Source organism: Lutjanus erythropterus, chromosome 17, assembly GCF_056507025.1.
Source record: "Lutjanus erythropterus isolate fLutEry1 chromosome 17, fLutEry1.hap2, whole genome shotgun sequence".
NCBI classification, from domain to species: Eukaryota; Metazoa; Chordata; class Actinopteri; order Lutjaniformes; family Lutjanidae; genus Lutjanus; species Lutjanus erythropterus.
Genome location: NC_139333.1, coordinates 16,471,325 through 16,497,507, shown reverse-complemented (window position 1 = coordinate 16,497,507; position 26,183 = coordinate 16,471,325). Strand labels below are relative to the sequence as shown.

Here is a 26,183-nt window from a genome sequence, read left to right as displayed (position 1 = left end):
TAGGACTAATTTGCCACAGCTGTAAGGTGCTGAAAAAGCTTGAAAAAGCTTGAATTTGATTTTGAAAAAGGTGTAAGAACCTTGTTAACTTTATTCACAATATTTACTGCAACAGTATGGAAGCTCATTAGTCAGAACCCTAATGAAGCTCTAATTAACTGTGTTTGCATGCGCAGTAGCTGAGACTACAGTAGTTTGACTGACAATCTGGTTTTTAATCACAATATTATTGTGCTTTATATCGTGCATCATGCTTTGATGTCCTCCAAATGAAACGGCCTTATTAATGCCCTGTTTTTCCATCAGCATGAGTCCACATAAATTTATGGTGGCAATTATTACTATGCCCACATTATGTTTATATCTACATCTTCTCAGTTATTTCAATAGAAAGAAAAGTTCCTGGGTGACAGCCGTCTGTCTAGTGTTGTGTTACCTCTTTTTGGCCTCGTCTCGATATAGCATTAAAGTTTTGAGCAAAGACACATCCTGGCAGCTGCGTATCACTCCTGTATGTAAACAGCTCACACGCAGTAATAGACATCCATCAAACTCGCTCGAGGTATAAATCATGTTCACTCTAGCTTCCCTGCTGCACTGCTGCAGGAGCCAGATAGAAATATGTATGGCTCATGCGATAAAGGCAGAGGACTGTCTTTATTGGAGGCATTTTGGCCTTGTGTATTGTGGGGTTTTTTCACCACAGAACAATCCAGGCAGATTGCAGCCAACTCATAGCCCATTCTTCCCTCGCACCCCATCAATAACAATGAGAGAAGTGTCAGCCACTGATTAGGCTTTGATATTGAGAGTGAAGCAGGGATGGCTGTGTGCGTGTGACTGCATGCATGTGTGTGTGTGTGTGTGTGATATGTTTATGTGTGTACCTCTTATTATAAAAGAAATTAGATCACTGGAGGTCTACTTTTTTTTCTCCTCATAAAAAATGGATTTTAGTCAGTCATCTCGACCTTCCCAGTGGTGAAAATTAGGCTGCAGTGGAAAGCAAATGCAGCTTAAATCAACTGTGTTCCCTCAGCCTCCTCCTAGTCTGTATTTATACACTTGATAAAATAGTGTATCGTGGATTGCAGCAGGTACTATATCTCAAAAACGAGCAAATTAAAATAGCTTCACCCAGCCCGACACAGTGGATGAATTTTAAATAATTTATTTCGATACTTAGCAATTAACGTAACGCCATATTGCATCTGTGCTTCCAATGCATATGCAAATCTTGATTTTATTATGCATGACTTGTAGGTCAAGTTATGGAAATTAGGGGTAACGCCCAATTCAGTAACACTTAACAACATCAACTGCACCAGTTGGTGTGCAAAATGAAATGTGGCAGCGAGTCAAAGAGTTGGTGCAGTGCGATAAATGTGTCTATTGAGTGTGGTTGGAACCCCTGCTGCCAAATAATGATTGCCTTTGATAGCAAGACTGAAGAAAGACATTTTTTCAAAGAAGCCAGGTAATTAAGGGAAAGTGTGGCCAGTCCAACATTATCAGTGTTTGTAGATACTTTCTGGTCACTTCCCAATCACAATGCACAGATTAAATGCCAAGTTTAAGCCGCATGCAGGCTTTCCCCCTCTTCCTAGTGTTAAGTAAGCATAAAAATAATTCACTTCATTTTGTCAAACAGAGTTAACATGTGAAAACCAGCAATAATGATGCCCTGCAGTTCAGGGTTAGCCAGCTTTAGTCAGACATACAGTATGTAGCCAGCATATTTCAAATCACGTTAGTGTGATTCACCCTTCCTTTTCAAGTGGCTTTTAACCAAGGATGCCAAATGTTGGAGTCAAAAATGGAATTTTCTATACCTGTCTCCTAACAAAACCTTCAATCAGTAGAATTTATTTCAGCCAATTGTAGCTCAGAATTTAACACCATCAGAAATGCAATTTGGTTTGGTTTGGCATAGTTTTCCCCTGGTTCAATCTTTATTCTAGGCAAAGCTAACATTTATGTTCATATAGTAGCTTCATACATGCATAGAAAAAAGTGTAAAAACTACATGTTGCTTTATTGAGGTTGTATGTGTTCAACTATGTCTTGGCTGGGCACAGTTTTCCAGTCTTTATGCTAAGCTAAGATTTAGTTTCATGCAGTATTTACAACACTGGAGTTGATCTTCTGATCTAAGTTTCTGCAAGAAAGGTGCATTTCGCAAAATGTTAATGTTTTTAGTAATCTTTTATTATTACTATTATTATAAAAAAAAAGAAAGTGGAAATGCTGTTTTCAAGGTCACAAATGAATTTTGAACTTTAGCTTAAATTACTCAAGTCTCTCGTAAAACATTGACTGTACGCTGTGCAACACAACTGCCAGTGTCATTGTTATTATTTGTCAACAGATGCTGGTAAGAATGAGATATTAATCCCGTTTTAAATTAGTCGTATCAGTGACCACCACATATTGTGCATCCATAAGTACTGTAAGCTACAAGCCTGAGTTAATCTAGTCAGTAAGTGCTCAACACCCATGGGAGCAGTTCTTCCTTACAGTAAGCTTCAGTTCCTCCCCTCTGTCTCATCAGTAATAGCTCATATGCAGTTACTTTATAGGACATGTGGAAGCTAATATGCATGGGCGTCAAAAGGTAAATGAAAAGTTTGGTTGACATGATCACATCCCCATCCCCTCTCTCCTCCTTGAACCTCTTTTCCCTCCCCTTGCACTCAAACTATCCTCCATTTTTCTTCACGCTAATTAACAAGCAGCATGGTGATTAGTCATGAGGCAGCGCTCCCCACCCCTCCGTCATCCTCCAGACTCAGAGGTGTGTTTTCTCTGTGACTGGAACATGTGTTAAAAGCAGCTGGGTAGTCGCAGACAGCTCTGGAGCAGTGGGGGGAAAAAAACATGCGCCGAGTCTATATAGCTGCTGCTCATTCACACAGTGGCTGCAGGATATGAACACACATTTGAAAAAGCTGTCATATATGCCCCAATCCACATAGTCTCTCTCACACACACATGCATCTGGGTTCTTTTTGAGATATTTTTCACCTTTTTGAAAGACACCGACGCACAAATACATAAAAAAATACAAGCTCTTGTACTCCCATTTCCCTCATTGGAGATCCACACCCAAACACATCCTCAAAGCGCGTCATTATCTCACATTGTTTGTCATCCATTCAGGCATCCGACGCCATGTTCACACAAACACATTTACAAAACATTGTTTGCATCTCATTGAGGGATGGCTGAGCGTGTTTCACAGTGCTACAAAGATGGAAGGAGGGGAGAGATGGAGACGTAGACAAACAGAAAAACAGGGCCAGACGTAAACAGATAGCCAGACAGGCATTCTGCCTTTGGGTTTGTGTTTCAGAATACTAACTAGGCGTCTCAGCTCACACCCGGGGACAGAAGGTGTGATGTAGGCCAGAGCCAAGTGACGGGAGGGGAGGGATGGTTTACCCTTGAATTCTGACTGGCTGCCTCGAGTTCCTCCCTGAATTTGGAGGTGCTCGATTGGCTGTTTTATACAGATTGGCTCGCTGACAAAAAAGGGGCAGTGCTTGTGTTTTATACAGTAGCAAATCAAAAAATCAACTGAGAACACAGAGGTGCCTTAAGTTTACACATGGCCACTCAGATAGTGTAAAAAGGGGTGTGTATAAGACTGTTATTACACTGTCATAAGATGTCATGGCGCCTGTCATGAACATGAAGGAGTCTGAACAGTCATAAACATCAACAGCGAAGTTGACAGTGTGTGAGATATCTTTGTTATACACCTGACATTAATGAAGCCAAAAATGTCTATGTTATGACAACTTGACATTAACCAAAACATTATAACTTTTCACTGTCTTTGTCATTGCCTTGAAACATTTAATGACATCTCTATAACAAGTCCAAAATGTACCATTTTACTGAAGGTCAAGAGAATTATTCATGCATACTTATAATGGTTTCATGATGGCCAATGTCATAACCAACCACATGACAGTTCAATGTAATATTAAAACATACAGCTAAAGAGTTTTTTTAAGTTTGATAATATCAAGCTGTCATAACAAAGACATTTCATCATGTTAACTTTGCATTAAAAATGACATTATTGACCAAATGACGCTTAATGACAACAGTCAAAAACATTCATAAAAATTCTTTTGTGTTCGTGACAGGTGTCTGGTGTCAAAATCTCTTATGCACACCCCGTCAAATTAAGCGTCACCAAATTTTCTAACTAAAGGTCAACACAGACATGTCATTTTAACATTGGCTGTAAAATGTGTCAAAAATCTCCAGCTTCTCCTGGGATTCTCTCTTATTTAACATCTCTCCCACTGTGGTCCTGACTTGATTTCTCCCATACAAAAGCAGTTTTAATTTGGTAATTAATCTGATATCTTTGCATTAATCATTTGGACTGGTGCTTTACGCATCATATGACATGTTCTTTTGCATATTCCATTTCACTGTAAAATATTCGGTCTGTTTTAATGGTCTATCTCCACAGTGATTAATGAGGACTTTTTAAATGGATATGGGGTTTCATAGTTTTTCCTCTTCTGTTCTTCTATTTCAGATCTCTGAAATCATGTTTTGTTTTGTTTTTTGGCCCCAAAGCTGCATATTGAGTGCATTATGAACAACGGCCATAAGTATCTGATACAGAACAGAAATTGCTCTTATGCCAGATACTGTATAATGCAAATAATTAATTAAACCAATCCTGGCTCTTAAATGAACAAATGTCAAGAACTGGGCAACATGCTGTATGAATACAGTGGGTTTATATGGAACTATCACTTGCATTTGAATAACATCCTAAGATTTTGTGAAATTGCAAACAATCAGTTCTTTCCTTTGTTTGGTCGTCATCTGTATTAGCAATGAGTGTTTCCCCAAAATATCTCCAGGAAGCAGCCAACATCAGAGTGGAGAGATTGCTTCTTTATTTATATCATGGTTTTCAATTTAAAATGCTATATAATGCTATGCTATAATTTTGTTAGTGTTCAGCCGGAGTGTATTAACTGTGTGTGCTTCTCTATAGGACAGTATAACATAATCTTGTGTGTGTGTGTGTGTGTATGTGTGTGTATGTGTGTGTGTGTGTGTGTGTTGTGCAGGGGGTTGCGGAAGTAATAAAAGATAAGGGAAGGAAGGAAACCAAAATGCTTAAACAAGCAATTTATTAACAAATAAAAGTAAAGTTCAAGAAAACAACAAACAAACAAAATTGGCACAGCAGAGTACACATTACAATTCTGTAATTCCACTACTTTTGGTTGTAACTAGACATGTAACTAATTACTTTTCTCAAAATAACAGTTACAATTGCTGAAATTTTAGTAGACTCATTACTTTTTACTTTGTCTTGCCTGAAAACAGCAGACAACTGCAGAGGACAGCAGACAACCTGTAAGTGATCAAACAACACCCGATCTAAAGATATTTCATTTTTATTGACAACTGTAGCAGCGATTGGTTAACATGTCCAACTTCCTGTTTGTCGTCTTCTCCTAAATCCTACGGTCTAGATCACAGGTAGATGCTCGTTGTTGCTGCCCTCTAGTGGTCAGGATTATTAATAACTCTCAGAAATAATGGATACAATGATAGATAAAATTTTGACACCTGTCATACCTACTAACTTGCCCAAAGGTGCTAACTAAACTAACCAATAAACACACTCCCTCCAAAAGGGAGTAAAATCAGGTGAACCTAGCACATGCTAGCATCACGTTAGCAACAAGCAGTCTGTACTGCCATACACAGACTACACTGCAGACACACAGAGTGATGTCTGCTAAATGGTCCACTGGCAGTATCCTGCAGCGCTCGCCGAGCCTTTAAGCTCCAGGCCTGATTACTGACAGGAAACACCTGCAGCCAATCACTCACTGCAGCTGCAAGGAGTGGAGGGCAGCACCTGGACACAGGAGAGAACAAGGAGAAGCACAACACTGCTACAGCGCAGAACAGTACATGTGCATGAAAAAGAGAGTTGAGAGAGAGTTTGGAGAATACCAGGGTTTGTATTTTCCATTTTTTCAGATTGATTAAGAGGTGGAAGTGTGGCCGTGGGAGAGACAATGACAGGAGAGAATCCAGTCCTTTATTTCTTCCCGTGGTCGCCCGAGCCCAGAACTGTGGAGATTGTGTGTGTTTTGTTTTTTTACTTTAGAAATAAAGTAACAAAAAGACTTTGAGGTTTAAGATTTAGAGGGTTTAATTCAAGAGTATTTTTCACACCTCAGTTGAATGATAATGAGTCACTATTTAAAGGTGCAGTTAGAGAGTTTTTACTGCCACATAACGCAAAATGGCCGATTCAACGATCACGCCCTGCAGCTAGGAGGGCTGCGGATCAACGGCACTGAAAAGCTTTCCATCCTCACTTTATAACACGCCTAATGTTAAAAATGTTTTTGTACATCCTTCAATTTTTTTTTTTTTTTTTGCAGCGGTCCTAATCATTATCTTTATAATTACAGTGGATCAAATGGCTGTGTGTAATGGGTACACTTGTACTGATTTTCTTTTTTTTTTACATTCAAAGCTTCAATTGAAGTTTTCTTTAAATGTCTGTTGATGTCATCACCCCCCCACCCCAAAAAAACAAACAAACAAACAAACAAAGGCCTCAATTTGAATACAGTGATTCATCGGATTAAATGAGTTAGTCTTTTTTGTTGAATCAACTTTCTTAAATGAATATAGCTTGTCAGTTTTGTCAATATAAATGTAAATTATGGTGCTGGTAAATTGCTGCTAGACTGCCTGTTGTGCCAGTGCGTGCCTCTCTTTCTGTGCTGCAAGCAGGAGAGCATTGCAGTGAAAATGTTGCTTTTGAGAAGCGAAACAAATATGAATTGAAGCAGAGATGTTTTATCAGACAAAAATATGTAAATATCTGAAAACTTCTGCAGTTTACAACAATGCTTTGGAGTTATTGAAAATGTTTGGATCACGTGAGTCAGAAACTATCCTACGCAGCCGTAATCTAATACCACAAATAGTAAAATAATAATAGTGTAGCCTAATTTTCATCTGCAACCTTGGAGAACTGCTGGGTTTAAACAGGATAAATAGATTTTTTTTAAATCAAGCTCTGCAGCATTTGGATGTTGATTTAGAACTCAAATGTCAGTGTTATTGAAGAAGCCTCAAGATTTGTGTTTGGCACAGCCCTAGTTGATGGGATGTGAAAGAGATCACTTTTAGCGAATAACCCACAGAGAATTGTTTTTTTTTTGGTTTTTTTGGTTTTTTTTTTTTGTTTTCTAGCCCTAAATTTCACTGCCTTGGTTTAATCTCCCTGTTCTCATTTCTGGCAGTGTTTTCAGCAAAATGCTCTGAAAAACCTTTAAAAATCTTTCCAGCATCAAAAAGCATCAATAGAAGAGACTATCTGGTGAACATAGGGGTACATTTAGCTGTTAAAAAGCTGGATATTTTTGGTTCTTCGGGAGCCAAAACAGCTAACAGCAGAGTGAACATCGGATTTTGCATGACTCTAAATGAATGATAATATTTCACTGTTTCTGCTGGATGTGTAAATAGGCTACTCTTTGCCAGATCATCTTTAAAGATGATAATAAGTCAGTCTTGAGTTCCACTAATGGTTTCCTCTGCCTTAAAGTGGCCAAAAAAATTCAGTCAGTGCAGGTTAAAAGCTTCCCTATTGAATAATTTTTGAATTATATGCTAAGAGGTGGTGTCTTTTGGTGGAAATGCAAGATTGATCTTGCCAAAACGAGTACCAAAATTGCACTGATCCACCTAATCTGCACAACACAGCCTCATGTGCCACTCAGCCTACCATAGCGGGAGCATTTCCATTTGGAGGCGCAGAATCACCAAACAGAGGCAAACTGAAAGAATGGGCACCCAACAAATATGCAGACACAGCTGCATCAGCACTACCATCAGCTTTGAGCCGGTGTGAAATTAGAGGACCGTGTACTGTATTTCATTTTCATCAATTGTGCAGTTCCATGCCGCGTTATGGAGAAAACAGGAGAGATAAGAAAGAAACCGCACATATTGAGCCGAGACACACCAAACAAACGGAGCTGAAAGTGCAGCTTGAGACGTTAAAACAAAGAAAGATGACAATCTACCACAGTTTTCACTCTTACGCCAGCCTTAACCAACAACTTGTGATCTCCACTGCTGCTGAGTTTGTTTTACATGGCTCAGTTGTTGTTGGTTTCTTCATTTTTCTTCAAGCTATCAGGTCGAGCCAAGCTGAGAGAAAGACTGAATGGTCCACTTCTGCCTGTCACTCAGCCAATACATTATCCTACGTGTGGGATGGGTGACACTGGTGGAAATGTGGCAGACAGATATTGATGGATAACGTGCGAGCGTAAATCCCCTCGGTTTACCTCCGATATGTCATCGACTGAAGAAATACAGAAAATATAGACAACTCTGACATCTCACTCACTCATGAAGTTTATGTTGAAACAGACACATCAAAGCAAATCCACCAATTGTCTCTCTAAGCCGTGAAAGAGCAGAGGGATGGATCAGCCCACTGAATGTGCTCACAGTACGGCCACTATTGAAGACAGGAATAAAAAATGCCTAAGTCCTCTTTGAGACAAAAACTATTGAAGATTGTGCCAAACTAGAGCCGAGTTCTGCAAAGAAATTTAACATGTCCTCAATTTTTCTGTAATTTTATAGATTTTTGTAAAAGATTTGTTCAATGTGTTTTTCAAAAATATATAATGATCATACACTCTTAGAAAAAGAGTTCCAAAAGGGTTCTTCTTGAAGGGCTGAGGTTCTACCTAGAACTGTTTTCTCTCTGAAGAATGCTTATGTTAACAAAAGGGTTTTCCAAGGGTTCTTTGTGAGACTAAGGGTTCCACTGAGAAAACTTTTCATACAACGAACCCTTTTGGAAGAAAGAGTTCAAGAATTGTTGAAATCCTTGAGAACTCTTTCGCCAAGGGTTCTTTGTACCACAGCGTGAAAGGGTTCTCAGTAAGACCCCATGGATGGGTTCTAGATGAAACCTTCGGAATAAAAAGGGGTCCCAGTAGAGCCCTCTTGGTTTATTTTAGATAAAACCCTTAGAATAAAAAGGGTTCTTGGTGGAACCCCCTGAGTAGGTCTTTGTTAGCACCCTTAGAAGGTTAAAGAGTTCTATTTAGATCCTCATATAGCAGGTTCTAGGCAAAACCTCTCACAGATGGTTCTAGATATAACCCTTCGTATTGGGTTATATAGATAGAACTCTCTGATAGGGTTCCAAGTGGACCTTTTATGAAAAGAACCAAAAAGCATTCTTGAATGGCTTTATGGTTCTAGTTTAAATCTTTATTTCTCAGAGTGTGGAGCGTTGTTGCATATTTAAAGGTGTCTTAAATGCTGCGAAACACGCGGCCAGACTTCAGATGTCATAATTTGAGTGGATATATTTATGACAGTTGCTGAGGGATCTGCAGGCATCAACAGTGCGGGGATATTTATTTGATGATGAAGGCAAATATCTGGACTGTGCCAGGACTTTGTTTATATGAGTGTTCCAACTATGGCAGCTTCCCTTCCACTTGCGTCGTCTGCATCACGCCAAGTCCTCTCCCATCCCAGTTCCCCATTTCTTCCACTGGGACCTGGCATTCCTGTCAGTCATGTGCTATCAGTGAGGCTGCAGGCGCCGCTTAGGCCTGCCCAACTATCTTCTCCCTCTTTCTTCTCACCCCACCCCTCTCATCGGCTTCTGCGTATCTCCCTCCACCACCTCAGTCCTCAGTGAGTGCTCCACTTTTTACCGTCCATTCAGTCTTCTCTCATGGTTTCCTCTTCTCCACTTCCCTTATCTGAAAGCCTCTTCAGCTGATAGATCATGCCTTACTTTGGTACTTCTTGCTTGGTTTGTCTTACTTCTAATCTCAAGTATTGTCTGTTTTTTTTTTCTCTCTCTCTGTCGCAGGTGTAAGGAGGGCTACCATGGACTGCGCTGTGACCAGTTTGTACCCAAGACAGATGCTATCTTGTCAGATCCAAGTACGCTCTCTTTTCTATTTTTCATCCCACAGTGTTATTGATCTGTGACACGGAAACAAATTCATAACAAGAACATGATACATGCCCGTGAGCAAATCTCTGACTTCAGTCAAGAAGATAAATATAAATCGAGTAAGATCAGCCTTATGTTAACTCTTGCAGCACAGGATCTTGTAGTCTTCTCAGCTCTAAGGCTGTATTAAAACTAACTCCTGGGGTCTATGGGCCAAAGCTGGGTTTATTTGTGTCACTGTGCAAAATATCCAAAATAACCTTTCAGCATAATGTAATTCAAGTGGTCTGAGAGAAAAAATAATTTCTGCACCTCCCCTTGGGTCTATTTTTAGGCTTTAGAAAATCTAGCCCGTGACGGGAGACTTTGCTTCATCACTCTAAGGAATCCTGGAGAAAAACAGTTAATTTTTGAGTCTCATTCTCAGGTTGCTTTGGGTCAGAATCTCAGTACAAGCCACCAACCCAAATCATCGCTATTTGATGACCTGGGAATCTTTATCCAGAATCACTTACTGCACCATTAAGGCTTCAGTGATGATAACAACGATCCCACAGTGTGGGCTCAAATGTGACTGGGGACCTTTTTTGGCTGTGGTATTACATCCCTGACTCCCCTCATTTCCTCTCAGTTCTCTAAAATCAACTCATTAATGAAGGCATTAAATACCCTCAAAAATACACACAAAACAAATTGATTAAAGTAAATATTTTCTATCTACCACATTCTACCACATAAATTAGCAGTAAATGGTAAAGTTATTTTATTAAAGAGTTTGGAAAATTTTATAAACAGGAGTTTCTGAGGTAAAACTGCACAGGAAAGGGCTGGTGTGCAAAGAAATAAATATTACCAAATTAGGACTCTCAACAAGTAGAGCTAATAATTACTTTCTAAAGGAAATCAAAAATGGAAATTAAAAACCTCACCTCACTTTTGCTTGCTTAAAAACAAAAACAAACGAAAACTCTTCTCTTAGTTTGTCTAGACACAATTAATTCCTATGAGAACAAAGACTTTATCACTTTTAAATCTAGTGCCTGCTGGCCCAGTCCCAAGTAGATTTACAAATGCCTGAGTAATGCTAGTTTTATTGAGTTTATACAGCAATTAACCTCAACCAAACACACACAAGAGACACGTCTTGCAAGCTGAACCTCAGCCACCCCAATTGATGGGCTGGCTGAGTTTTTATAGCCACAGCCTCCAGATTGTTTCCCTGAGATTGGTGGAGCTGACTGGGTGCTGCACCAGTCCAGAGGCAGAAGGTGAGGCAGGGCCACGCCTCCCCAGCTAGAGCCAATAGAGCATCTGGGACCACAGAGTCTAAGTGGCACACAAGAAAAAACCTACAAGCACAGGTTAGGCAGGGAACGAGGCCAGGTGGAGCCATAAAACTTGTGTAAAAAAGTTTCTTTACTCAAGTAAATTTAAAAGTAAAGGCTCTGAAATGTACTCAAAGTATAAAGGCAAAAAGCAGCCATCTGAAGAACACTTCTTCTGGCTATTTCTGTGCAAAGCTAACTTAACCTCACCTTTTCTCTGCTGCAGAGTCTCTGTCTCTTGTCAGTTTCGCCTTTTATGTCATTTTTGTCTTAGGCACTGATGGTTTGCACGAAGGAAGGATCGTTTCTTTGTGTTAGTGTCCCATCCATTTAAGCTGAAATTGGTCTTGATGTTGGGATAGGGGCATGCAGTAATGCTAAATAAAAGTAATCCACAGTTCCCCTAAAATGCATTAAAACTAAAGAAAAATAACAAGTAGAAAGTACAGATATTTATGTAAAAATGTTGGGGAGTAAAAGCAAAAGGTTGTTGGAAAAAAAAAACCTCCACTTAATTAAACTAAAGAATTATTTGTACTTGTTATTTCCCACCTCTGAATATCCACCATTGCATTATCTACTTTAGGTATAATTTTCCCATTTTATGCCCATTTGTTTCCTAACAGGTGAATATACATGGATTAATAGCACCATAATATGGATTTCTTTGCTTTAAATCTAAAAGTGGAAATTATTAGAGTGATAAAAAAAAAAACATTATCTAGTTATAAGACACAAAATGCATGTCATGAGACTGTTTTTCTTTATTGGCCTACACAGGCACACCGCTACCATGCAGATTTTAGAATTAATATAAAACCTGCTGTATCTTTTATTATGGTCTTTAATCTTGCATTGCTTTGGTCTGGCTAAGAGGAAGGAAAGTCTTCAGTTTCGTATTGTTCATGAAAAACAATCCCCCTGGAGTCTTTGAATCCCCATGACAGCTGTGTAGTGTAGTTAAAAAATAAAGTAAAAGTCAGAGGTACAAGGAAGAGAAATTGGAGGCCCCAAGCCTTTTCCCATGAGACTGCGGCTTTACAAATTCACACTGTTTTATGGAGTGACTTGGCTCCTCTGCACCAAGAGTCAGAGAGAAAACTTAACTCTTATTGCCTTCTGGTTGATGCCACCAGGCCCTCTGAGAGTCCATTAATGGGGTCACAAGCCAGTGTCACGAAGCATGTTTCATGCTCCCTCGTGGCACCCAGTTTTCACAATAGGATTTATTTTATCTGCTATAGGCAGACATCAGTATTCCTGTCTGTCCAGAGATTTTTACGTTGTTCCTTGAGATAAGCCGAATCCTTTTGTGTTTTGCACAAAAATAGAGCCAAATACAATAGATTACAACACATTTATAGTACATTTTCAGTCATTAAATATGTATGAGACAATAAACCTCAGAAGGCAAAATGTAAAAAGAGGATTTGTTTAATGTCTTATATGCCTTTTTTTATGTGTTATTTTTTGCGCCTCTGTACTTTTACTTTTAAGACTGCAGTAAAATATACTCTAATTACATTTCTTAATATTTACAAATGTAAAAACTATATTCCCTGTCGTGCTTACTGAACGCACTTTAAAAAAAATCATCCTTGATAAAAGATGACTATGAATAGCTAATTTCAAAATACAGCAGGATTGGAGTGGAGAATTCAAGTGGATGGATGGATGGATTTTGTTTTTCAGTGGATTAAACATACATTATACCTTTGACATGACTAGGGGCATGTATTCTTTTAGAGTCACTGAAGGTAATCCTATAAAACAGTTTGATCAACATGTGTGAAAACAACGTTCTTCAGTGTAAGAACCTTCCAGACAGCAGCATTAACTCCGAAGCAACAAAGCTAGATTTGCAATGTTGTTGTGTCATTCTTCACAGATTGATTGATCTGAATAATTTCTAGAGGCCCGTTGGGGTAAAATTACTCAATAATTTGCACGAAAAAGCAAACATTAAAACAAAGTCTGAAGTAAACATGTTTTGTCAAAGGATTATTATTATATTATAACTCATATATCAAAAGAAACTATGAAAAACTTCTCAAAACATCTTTACCTTAAAATACTAAACATGGATGTATTTTCAATCCAAAATAGTTGGGGAGGAAAAAGATGCTTGTAAATAAATATATGAGATGACATTTCCACATGTCGCAAACTTATTACTGAATGTACACAATATTTCAGTACTATTTTGAGAGACTGAAAACATGCTGTAGGTGGAAAAACTCGCTTGGGTGCTACAAGAAGAATGTGGGTGTCATATATATGCAAGAAATCTCCCATCATGGATGCTTCATTAAATTAGGCTCCATAGTGACCTTTTGTGGCCCAGAATCATCTCTATCCACCCCTGTTGTATACTGCACATATACATACATAAACAGAGTGCATATAAACAATATGATATGACATGCAGCCTTGCCAGACCTGTCATGAATATAAAAATCTCATGGAAAGCAGGGACACTCTTTCCAATATCTTTCATTAACGTTATATACTATAAGCTTTTGCTCTAACTGGGAGCTCGAAGGCCAAACACCAATCTTGCGTACATGTTCACTTCATTGTTTTTGTGTTAAAAGCTCTGTTGTTATGTTTTCTTTATTCAGCATTGTTGAATGGATGAGTAAATGGCAGCAAATTATACAATTTCTATCAAATACTGATATAAAAAGACTATAAAATGGTCATTGAAGGTAGAATGTGGAGGATTATAAACACACCATTCAAAGTTGACGAATCCTCCCCAGTTTAACGAACGATGGAGCGTGAATTAATAAAGCAAAGTTAGTGAAAACAAGCAATGAATTGGAGAAATGAATACTCTGCTCTGTCTGTTTGTGTGTAAGCGTGTCTACTTCTTTGTGGCGCTCTAACACACTGAGAGCAGAGGACAGAAACAGAGAATGCGATGTGACCGTTAGATGTAATCACATCATGCCACATTTCTGTGTCCCAACCTTAAAACCTGTATGTTGTATTGGCTGTGGGCTGCGTGTCGAAGTTGTCAAAAGTTTTGATACTTCAGAACTTTTTGAATACCACAGGATTAAAAACAACAGTATACTAACATTTGATAGTATCGGAAGTCCTGAAGCTGTAAACCTAAAAGATCTAAGCCCTCATTCAAGACCTTCATTCAGTTTATTCGTTATTGTTGTGTCTGAAATCTGGCTTTCAGCAGAACCAAACTGTTCAGTGACTTTCTATGTACCAGCACTGTGTGCAGGTTGAAGAAAAACATTTTTCTATTTTGCATTCCCAGGACTCTTTTTTCTTTTTGCCATGGTATTCAAAGAAGTACTGCAGTAAAATTCTGGTATTATGACGACCATTCTACACACAGACACACAGAAGACAGTAAAGACTAAACTACACTTGTTGTGGGTCATAAGTGATGATTGTGTTTACATACTAAAATGCTGCACAGCATTCCTTTAAAACTTTGACAAAACATGTTTAAGAAATCTTCAATCATTGGGGCCATGATCTCATCTCCAACCTCCTTTCTCAGGAAAAAATTCAATATTGACAGCTGTAATATCAAACTCTATACAAATTGTTTTCACCATTCCACGCCTGTTCACCACAGGAAACTGTGTTTCGGCCGCAATCGTTCAACCGCCACAAGAGATAAGTGTACACTGGAAGATTTGAGAGGAAAGAAGCCTATTTTGATCTCTGTTGATACAGAGTAATCTAAAATTTACCCAGATTACCAAGGGTTTGGAGGATTATCCTTTCAAAAGCCAAATCATGTAATAACATACACACGTACATGCACACACTGACAACAACTACAAGTGGGACGAGCTCCAGTGAAATTCAGTTCATAGCGTGTGTGCGTGTCTGTGTGTCTACCAGAGAGTTTGTTTGCTTTTGCATGCAGAGTCTAATTCTATGTCTTTGTTCATTGACTTAGACACAAATCACATCCTCAGGTGAGGAAAAGTTTGCCACTGACACTTTCCTCTGTTTTTTCTTCTACTGAAATCAATCGCTGTACACCTTACAGTCACTAAATCATCCACTGCCCCCCCATCCTTTGTCTTGATATTGACTGGCCACAAAGCAGCCACTCAAAAGAGCAGTCCACGCTGGCTCGCGCACAGTGCCGCTCTGTCATACACACGTCCTTACAGAGATAGAAAGAGGAGCAGAGACTGTCGTGCACATCTAAAAAGCCCAGGGACAAAAGGAAAAAAGAGGCTCCCTGCCAGGTACTCCAGCTCCACTGCTGTGAGCTTGGTTTTGGAAATGAGGTGGGGAGTAGGTGCTGGGGTCTTACATATTGGCACACAGTGGGGAAGTAGTGGGGTTGTTAATTGGAGGCATGGGAGTGTAGGAAGGCTGCAATTTAGTTTACACCTGGTAAAGAACCGGAATGAGTTTCATCCTAACAGCGAGAGAGTTTAGGGCAAGCCTCTAATGGTGTTCAGTTGAGCCAGTTGCACCTTTGAGACCACAGAGGTGATGTTTGTCGGACGATTAAAGGGAGGGGTGAGCCAGCTTTTGGTTTTACCCAGCTGATTTACAAAGAGGAAGAAGGCAAGCCTCTAATTTGAACTATTTATCTCCAGTAGATATTAGGCCTGGAGTAAGTGGCTACACAGGATATTCGGTTCAATAACACACACATATACACACACACACACGCGCATTGGCTCCCCAGTTCCCTGCTCACCCAAGTGAAGGAGGGGATTAAGGATTTGATTCACTCCTGCCATTGTCTCTCCCACTCGCCAGATTTCTGCCTCTTAATCGGGCCAAGAGCATCTGACATGATGCACAGGTATTCTCCAAGCTTGCTCAAGGCCCCCACAAGACACCGTAAGTGATTCCCCAGAGTGCTCTGAGTTGCCAGTGCGAAGGATTGGGACGCCTGCACGTATTATGATTGGTGAATGTCTCCAGACACTGCAATTCCGCAGGATGGGATGTGTATCAGCGTTGTAATGACATCATCTGCACAGGCTGTGACAGTCAGGGCGATTCAGAGTGGAAAAGTGTTGGCTGTTGCCATGGGCAATCACGGGGAAAGGCTTGAATGGATAATACAGATCAGGCAACATCAGTGTGATGCTGCATTCACTTCTTTTGGCCTTGCCCAGTGTTTGCACCTCCGTGACAGTAAGCACATAGTAAAAAAAAAAAAAAAGTATCCCCATATCTTAATCATGCAGCTATATCTCAAAACTCCTTGTGGCGTGAAGCATGTCTGCCGGCCAGAATTGATTGGCTCTTATCTGTTTTAATCATTAGCTTGTGAGTAGCTATGAGGCTGAAGATGAATCAGTAGGAGTGCGTGATAAATGCCGACATTTGTTAAACAATCCTCAAGGCTGCAGGGGATAAATCTGGAAATGATGAACTTAGATTGTGTTCGATAAAAACATGACAGCACCTGCTTCCTGTTTGGATACAAACAGAAAGTAATTAGTTAATTGATTGATTAATTTGGGGATTTCAGGCCTGCTTTTCAGGCTTGTATCTCTCTTGCTATCACTGTAATCATGAAAATCCCTTTGCCTCATTCAGAATCTACCAGGCAGTTGTAGATTGAAGGCTTTGTATTTAAAGGTAGACAGTATATTAGTAATTTGAAGTTGTTTCCCCCTGCTGCCTCTTCTCTAGACTCAAAGTTCAGGCAGTACTTGGACAATGACAAGTGACGATGAGCATCACTGTAAGTTGATCAACAGTTTATAACTCTTTCAAGCCCGTTATCTTGAAATCAAAAGCCCGCTGCTCTGAAAATACACACTCTGATGTTGGAGTTCAGTGACTGCCTTACTGCCTGCCACACTCCATATCTTTCAATATGACAATTATAAATATCTACTCTTTCAAAGATTATATATATTATTAGATAATGATTTTTTTACGACTCAGAAACAGGCACTCATTTGGTGAACACTCAGTTTTACTGGCGCTCCCTTAAAACTTGGTATTTCACCTGGACAGGTGTGGTTTTGCAGGACGTAGCAGTGCACACTTCAGCAAGCTCCCTGATCATCTTAGCCTGTTCCCTGTGTACTCAAAAAAAGTTGGACTGAGTGGCAAAGTTTAGGCTAGTTTTATTTCTAAAGCTTTTAAAAACAGGCCAATTAGACTGAATGATACACACACACAAGATGAGATTAGTTTATTCAATGTTTGTACGCCCATTTGGGCAAAATATTACACTGATCCGGGCGAGTTTTTATGGAGTCCCGTTCTGGACCAGATTGGAAATTTCAAAGGAGGACATGCTGGGTGTAGCACTGTTGTCAGAGTTAGCCATTATTTCAATTAAATGTATATTAATGAATCTATTACATATATATCACATATTTCTAAGTTATTCTAACATTTGTGGGCCAAAATACTGTCTGAAACTTTTCCACCTTAAGTCAACTGTATTTCAAATTTGATGATTCACATTAAACAGATTATTATTATTATACAAGTCACACCCCTTATAATAGAGTGAAATAACCCGGTGCAATTATTATAATCCATTCATCCAAGTGTTCATTTGTCTTTTGCCTATCTCACTCCAGTTCTCTGGGGTGATTTTATTTTTCCTAAAGCTCATAAAGCCCCAGCACGGACAGATTTTCCCATGGTACAATCAAAATGTGTCCTGGAACAAATGTTTTTTTTATTTATTTTTTAATTTTTTTTCAACCACTTTTTTTCAAGACTGCCCACCATATAATCTGTCAGGAGCTTGGCAAGCCGCATTCTATTTAAAACTCAGACCACCTCTGTCAGAAAAGCAATTACTAGCGAGGGTTTCATTTTAATTTAAATGAGATTACATTACAGTGACATGAAAAAGGGGCACTGTCAGGATGGAAAGAACACGAGTGCTCCTTTTTATCTGTTTCCCCAGCACTGGGATTGGGGGGAAAAGACTTAACTGCATGAAGAAAGGCTGCGTGTGTGTGTTTCTGAGAGAGCGGGTGTATGTCAAAGTGTGTGTGCGTGCAAGAGACAAAGACATACAGACACGAGTGTAACTCACTGTATGTCTATGGGTGCGCATGCATGTTGCACATCTTAAAGCGACCAGCTTGTGAATATTGAAAAGCTATGCTTGGAGACAGAGGAGAACAATTACTGCAATGCCTCAGGCTCAAATCAATATAAAAGGCCTGTGCAAAGCAACGTCAGTGACATAAAGCTATATGATATGTCATATTCAACTTTTATTTTCATGATCCTTCCTCTAATCCTCTCAGCCCCCATATCTTTGTTGTTTTCTTCCCTCATTCAAAGCCACTGAAGGCTGTGTGAACTCAGAGTGTGCAGAAAAGCATACCAAGCACAGAGGGCTGACTGGCTCATTACCTGATGCACAAGGGAGAGCCATGTCAGAGAAAGCCGTCAAACCCAACTTTATGGTCTAGTTGCAGCATGTGTCTGTCCCTAAGTTGAATTCTGAGTAAGATAGAGGCACATCATGTTGTAACGGTTGTGTCCTCTCTTTCTCTCTCCCCTTCCTCTGTGTCTGTTTACCCGTTCCTTCCCTTCTCTCATGCTACCCGGTGTCAAATGGAGCAGCAGATGAACTTGGGATCGAGTTCATGGGTAAGACAACTTTTCATAGACTGTGTGCACAGTCCTCAATCTTTCATGTACCTTACGTCTGTGAAACACACAATCCAGCACAACAAGGCCACTCACCTTGGAAAATTAATGCGGGCCAGTCACCATGGAAACACCGTGGTAGTGAATTAGGTGTATTCCGTCTGCATGAAGAACGGTACTGTTAGAGAGGAGTGATGTAATGAGGATAGAGCAATAAAGACAGACAGTTCATGTATGAATGTGTGCTTTCCCCGCCACATGTGTGTATAGTCGGTTTAGCAGCAATTTCTGAAAGTGTCACATTATAAAAGGTGTGAAAAATGTTTGACTGTGCTTTGAGATATACTGTATGTACCTCATCAGGATGTGCTAAACAATTCATCTGAAAAGCCTGTAGGGGAGACAGGGGATGGTAGCAACGCTTTGTTTGAACCTCAGTAACTCAGTGGCTGCTTGTACTAGATCTCTTAAACTTTGATATATGCTACCCATACTTGTCTACTACAAATGAAACTCAACTGGACGTCTACTACACAATTGCGTGCAACTTAATGTCAAATACAAAGAGTTCCATTGTTACAACCTACCCCTCCACTGGAGTGAGTTGCAATACTAGCTGAGGACAGATGTAACAGTGAGAAGTAATTTGATGATTTAAAATCTACACTATCCAATTTATGAAAGGCCTTTATTGAGGAATAAAGAAAACAGCTCTGACTAAAGAAAACAATTAAATTGTGTGTGTGGACTATATGTACCTGTGTCATATAAAGGTTCAACCACTGACACAGTTGTGAAAAATGTACAAACCCCAATTCCAAATAAGTACTGACATTGTATAAAACATAAATAAAAACAGAATGTACTTCTTTTCAACTTGTATTCAACTGAATATGGAACAAAGCTAAGATATTTGATATTCAAACCCATAAACTTTACATTTTTTGTAAATGTAAAGTTCCAAAAAGGTTGGGACAGGGGCCACAAAAGATGTGGGAAGTTGTAGAGTGTTTACAAGTTGTTTAAAGAGGTTAATTGGTAACAGGTGATCGTATCATGATTGGGTATGAAAGGGACATCCTTGAAGGCTTTGCACACAAGGGGCAAGACTGAGAACTAACTTTAAATGCATTTGACCTTTGTTACACAGAAAGAGATTGCTACCAGTGCAAAGTTAAAAAGCCAGCACCTGTGATGGTACTGGGTTGTGTTAGTGCCCATGGCATCATGGTAACTGGCAAATCTGTGAAGGCCACGATGATGCTGAAAAGTACATACAGGTTTTGGGGCAACATTTGCTGCCATCCAGATGACGTATTTTTCAGGGACGTCCCTGCTTATTTTAGAGAAACACTGCCAAACGACATTTGTTGCAAAAATGTGGCTTTGCAGTAAAAGAGGTGAGACACTACACTGTCCAGACCTGTCTCCCACTGAAAATGTGTGGTGCATTATCAGATGAGATAGACTTTCTTGTCCCGAAGGAAATTTGTCTTGAACACATGCAGTAACTGCTGTTATGAAGCCCAAAATATGACAACAGAGACCCCGGACTGTTGTGCACCTCAAGTTGTACATGTATAATTTTAATTCTACACCATTCTAATTAAAAAAAAAAACAGTTGGTGTCCTCAGTTCCCAAATGCTGACTGAGTGCCGGTAAAAGAAAATGTGATGTAGTACAATGAGAACTGTTCCAACTATTTTGGAAAATATTACAGGCATCAAATTCAGAATGAGTCTATATTTGCAAAAAAACAATAACGTTAATCAGTTTGAACATTAAATATCTGTGTTCAGTTGAATATAGGTCAAGAAGCATTTGTAAATAATTCATTATGTTCTTATTTATGTTTTACACAGCGTCCCAACTTTTTTGTAATTGGGGTTTGTAGATGGCTGCCCCTGGGGTGCAGGATTTGCGGGGCCAGATCTGATGACGTACACATGTGACCTAGAGTTCCATGCACACAAATCAGAAATTCTCATGAGCTTAATAAACTTTTACATTGATCCCCACCCCAAGCAGCAGTTGCATAGGTAACAGCTTTAGCATATGGGCTTGAAAGTAGCAATAACGCAAAGCACCAAATTAAATATGAGAAGATGCTACTTACGGTTATGTAAGTATCTACAATACAGTGAATACTGGCAAAAAATAATCTACAGTGTTGCTCGCAGTGACGTGCCACTTTTCCTGTGAGCTCAAAAAGGAAATGGGGGTGTACCATATTGATGACACAACCACAGCACTTTTCTAATTTGTCAAACTCGCACTGTTATAACTAACCCAGTGTTACAACACTCCCCGGTCTCCCCTACAAAAAGACCATCAATGAAATTAGAGGCAATGAAAATACAATATAAACCTCTTTGGAATTCCATTGATATTACTTTAGGTACCTATTCACCTTCCAGGTGGTTTACAAATCTTTAAAAACCAAATTATCTCGCCCTCTCTCTTTAATAATGACACACTGTTCTTTGTCTAGAGGGAATATACAATCCTACCCCCTGACACACACACAAACACTCCAACACACTCGTAATGTTTTTCATCTTCTCTGTGCCGTCTCTTCCTCGCTCTCATGGCTCCGTTTTGTGCATACATAAAAAACACACACACTGCATGCTGTGAAGTTTTCCATTAACATGCCTTCATACACCGCCGTCACGTCAAAAACTTGCTCCAGGAAATAGAGAGGGAAGGAGAAGAAGAAGAAGCTGTGAAAGAGAAGCCCGCCCTGCATGCACGCACACACAGACAAGCGTTCCTCAGTTCAGTGATTTTAATCTGGGGACTAAATTAGTTCAGAATGCTACTGCAGGTGGGCGGATGCATTAGAGAAAATGAGAACAGGATTGATCGATTGATAGCCGGACAGATGACAGACAGAAGCACAGATAGTTCTTTTGTGGGGGGGTGGGGGGGCTCTGAGGTAAGCACTGTGCATCTCACTTGCTTATTCATTGTGTTCCATTATGACTTCCTCTTCTGCTTTAGCAATGAATCTTTTGATAGTTGTTATATAAGTCTGATATGTGACAGTCTGAGTCTGAGACAGTCAGTCAGGATGCAACAAAGCTCTGTTTGAAGTGGGATTGAGTGCTCCAAATATGATCTTGTCTTTTGATATTCTTGCATTCTTTGGCCCGGCAGCTGGAGCTGTGTATGTCTCACTAGTTTGCCCTGATGTATTTCAGGCTGAATACCCCATTTTGTCATGGATACTTTAGCATGGTCTTCATTATTGCATTTCTTTCTAGTCATCTGTAGAGTGGTTGCTGTGGCATAGATGGCCATATTTGGGATTGTGTTGTCCTTGTGTCAATATGACATGGCTTAGCCTGTGTAGCTGAGGCTGTTCATTTTGTCCCGTTTCCACAATGCTCTTGCATCTAATTTCAAGAATGCCTTGTGGGCATCAGGCATGAAAGGCCTGTAATGGTTTTATGTAAAGACTGCATGTTGGTTTTTCCTTGCAGCCATTCAGCAGAGCTTTGTAGACAGCTGTTTTTATGTTCAGATTGGATGGAAAGGCCTGTTTCATCTATCCAAAAGAGGCAGAGGCTCATCTCAGGGGGTGCTCCGCATGAGCACCGATGATGTGGCAGCAAAGAAAGATATTTCCCATGTAGTTCAAAGAAAGAGGTCATTTCACTGATGATAAAGGCCGGAGGGTTCGCGGGGGCACAGATATACAAGTGACACATTACTTCTGTTGTTCATTTGTAAAGTGCAGCTTGAAGATATCCACCGCTGTGTTGGTGACAAATTACAGGGTGGGTCAAGAATTCACTTGTCAAGAACTTGCTGACATCTCCTCCATTCAGAGGTATTATAATACTAGTCTCAGATAGATAGATATGCACAGTAGAGCCTGACAGACATAGCTCAGGGCTGATCTTGTCAGTATGGCTCATTATAATTGCATGCATCAGCATGAATGTTAACACTTGACTCATGGCTTACATTTAAAGTTACTTTTATTGTTACTAATAGAGCCTATTTCTTCTGCTGTAAAATGTACCCAAAATCTTTATTACAACTCATTTACAATCATATCTGGTGGATCTCGAACACAATTTTGTTATAAATGTAGTAATAAAGGTAGTTGGTCACACACCAAATAGCAAATTTTAACATAACATGACAGTAAAAAAAAACCATAAAATTTAAGATGTAATCATTTCCACATATTATTTGTTGTTGTTAATGCAAAACCAAAAATATGACCAAAATCACCCACACAGCAATTTGTCTGTTTGCCAGTATTAAATATTGCAATAGTGTGTCACAGCTGGCCACCCCCGCAGCATTTCTGTAGACTGACTCTATTTTAATTCAAAGCCTTCCTTTTCACAGAGCTGAGTGGGCAGTTTGGACCCTCTGATGTGTACACACACACACACACACACATACATACATACATACGTACATACACACACACACACACACACACATATATATATATATGTATGTATGTATAGCATCGCTCCAGCCCACTCCCACTGAATTTACAACACTTCCTGCCCACTTCCGTAAAGTGCGTGTCCACTCCCAGCCACTCCTGGGTAGTGTTCTGGGCTTTGAAGCGAATTTGACATAGTGGCTAAAGCATGTAACGTGTGACGCATAAGGGACTTTTCCCATAAGCATACATTGTGAAAGAAGCAGCTGTAAAACAGAGGACACATTTCTGTGAGCACCAATCCCCCCTGCGAAATGACTCGCATTACTATCAGGATTTGATCCATTTGGAATCACTTGGGAAAACTAGAAGAGAAGATTACATAATTTTATCCCCATCCAAGTTAGCTGAGCTTAACCAGAGGTTAGCCGGCTCCGCTTGTGGAAGTCTGTAGTGCATTTGCTGTATGAGCCACACAGTATGGAAGCATGTGCAGAAGATCCGGGTAATTTTATACCTGGAAGCAGCCTTCATGCAGCACTAAGCCACTTTCGTAGGAAAGAACAGAGGCCGGCTCTCGATGCTATATCAGTTCTCCTTAATACATCCACATATTAAAAATCCTGCACATTAAAAGAGTTTCATTGAATTTGTGTCTTCCCATGTCCAAGAGGAAATACATTTTTCTGTGGTATTAATAAAGAATTGCTTAACTGTCGGCAAGGATTTAGCAAAATTATGCTCTACTGCTTGATTACATTCATACTTAATAATTCCAGTTATTCAGCTAAAGCTATAATATGTAACATTTTTTATATTGTGTTGAGTTGGGTCCTTATCTTATCTCAACTGTTTCCAATAATGTTTAAAAGCAGAAGAATAAAGTTAAAACCAGTGAGATTTGCACTGAGTGCCACAGAACTTGTGGGATCCCAATCCTAATGCAGTCCTCTACTACATCACACTCTCTCTTAAAATGTGTCAGTGCATCACTGATGTCATACAAAAGCAGAGAAATGGAAGAAAAAAAAGATGGTGCAAACGGATTGCTTGGCTGCACGCAGGTATAAGTAGTAGTAAGTACACTGTGCCCTTAAAACAGGAGTTGAAGGAGGTTGATAAACCTGGGTAGACAAGCTCAGATGAAGAAGACCTCCCAGGACAGTTCTCTGTTGACAGCATCAAAAGCCACAGACAAGCCCCCAAAGGTCACAAACAGGTTGCTGTGATGTTTTTTGCACTTTACTCTGCAGTTGTCACGGTGGCAAGAGCAGACACAGGAGGATTTATTGTTTTTGAGTGATTGAGTAATGTCGCAGGAGGTTGCATTCAAGGTCAGGAATGGTCTTGGGATGTACGACTCTCCGCAGCATTGTCGGTGGATAAGTTACACACACCAAGTTGCAGGTTTAAGATTGTGCTCATTCAGGCCACAAGACGATTTGTCGTGATGTTGATACGCAGGCCTGCACATGCACCGCCATCACCCCCGCACACCATGCACTGTGGTAAGTAGTGCGGCTCCACAATCCAGCTGCTCAGCCAGACACATATCTGCTGGGATCAACTGCTACTTGTCCCAGCTGCTTGTGACCTTAAGCCTCCACTGCTGATGTGCAGGGGTCTGACAAGAAGCTCCGGGAGCATTCATTTGCTGCTAATTCCCTGTCGCCATCAGTCTCTGAATACTGACACACATACAGTACGTGCACACACACACACGGTGAGGCCCCCGCTGTGCAGAGAGTCCATCGGTGTTGCCTGCTGGGTTTGTCTGAACGAAATGATTATCACACTTCAGTTAGCACATGTCACTGAGCCCTGCCTGAGTCTGCCATGTCCCTATCCCATGCTCAAACACTGACATTTACTGACAGCAGCATTGGTCGCTTTATGCTAATGCAGATTGTGGGTGGATGTCTGTGTGTGGCTTTGTGTGTGTGTGCGCCCACCGTTTGTGCAAGTTCAATATGTTAATTCATGATACATTTTTTCTCCCTGCTAAATCACAGCCACAGCCCATATCCTTTGTGTCACAGTGGAAATTCAGTGGCCTGAACTGTATTCTCTCCTCCGCAGAGAGTGGTGACACCTACCAGAAGCAGGTGCTGTCCATCTTCAGCATTGCCTCAGGGATCTGTCTTCTTGGAGTGGCATGTATGGCTCTCTACCGCCGCAACAAGTGAGTGATGCCAGCCAGCACCACATTAGTAGTATGCCCCTGGCTGTGCAGAAAGAGCACTTTACTATCATGGCATGGAGCCCAATGAAATTCTAAGTGTGAGTCAGCTAGAGGATGTTTTAGCAGGGCATCAAATCTGAATTGTGCAGGATGCATTTGGGACAGATACTCATGTAAGATTTAGTGGTTTTAGCAAGCAGGTGTGTCACAAAATGCTTCACACAGAACAACATACACAGATAAGGCAAGAGTTCAAAAACATTAGACCCTGAGAATGTGTGTACATGTGTACAGCTGGATAAGAAGCAGCATGAAAGCAGCCTGCCAAAGTCAATTACTCGCTGCGGGGAAGAAGAAAGAAAAGGAGTGTAGACAAAGAAAAGTAATGGCAAGTGTAGAGGCGGGAGTTAATGTAGGTTGTGTTGATTGAATCAGTCCTGATAAACAAAAATAGGTTTATTTTCGGCACGGCGGCAAACTAAGTAGTCCTGTCGGTCAGCGTGACCAGAGAGCTCAAGCTCAACGGTAGAATTAATGTAGTGAAAATGATCCAATTCCAGTTCTTCTTAAATGGAATCTTTTTTTTTCAATTGTTGTTTGGCAGTGCTAATATGTTGGTTTATTCTGCTTTTTAGTTAAGACCTAACATTTCATTTGTAACA

At 40.1% G+C, this 26,183-nt stretch overlaps 1 protein-coding gene across 1 annotated transcript in view; it reads left to right on the top strand.

Annotated features, from left to right (window-relative positions):
* The window catches only part of nrg3b (neuregulin 3b), a 264,266-nt gene that overhangs the window by 212,388 nt on the left and 25,695 nt on the right, over positions 1-26,183 (top strand). The window contains exons 3-5 of the mRNA XM_084741668.1: positions 9,929-10,002; positions 18,901-18,927; positions 25,419-25,521. Coding sequence (XP_084597794.1) covers positions 9,929-10,002; positions 18,901-18,927; positions 25,419-25,521 — 204 coding nt within the window. The remainder of the gene's footprint in view (positions 1-9,928; positions 10,003-18,900; positions 18,928-25,418; positions 25,522-26,183) is intronic.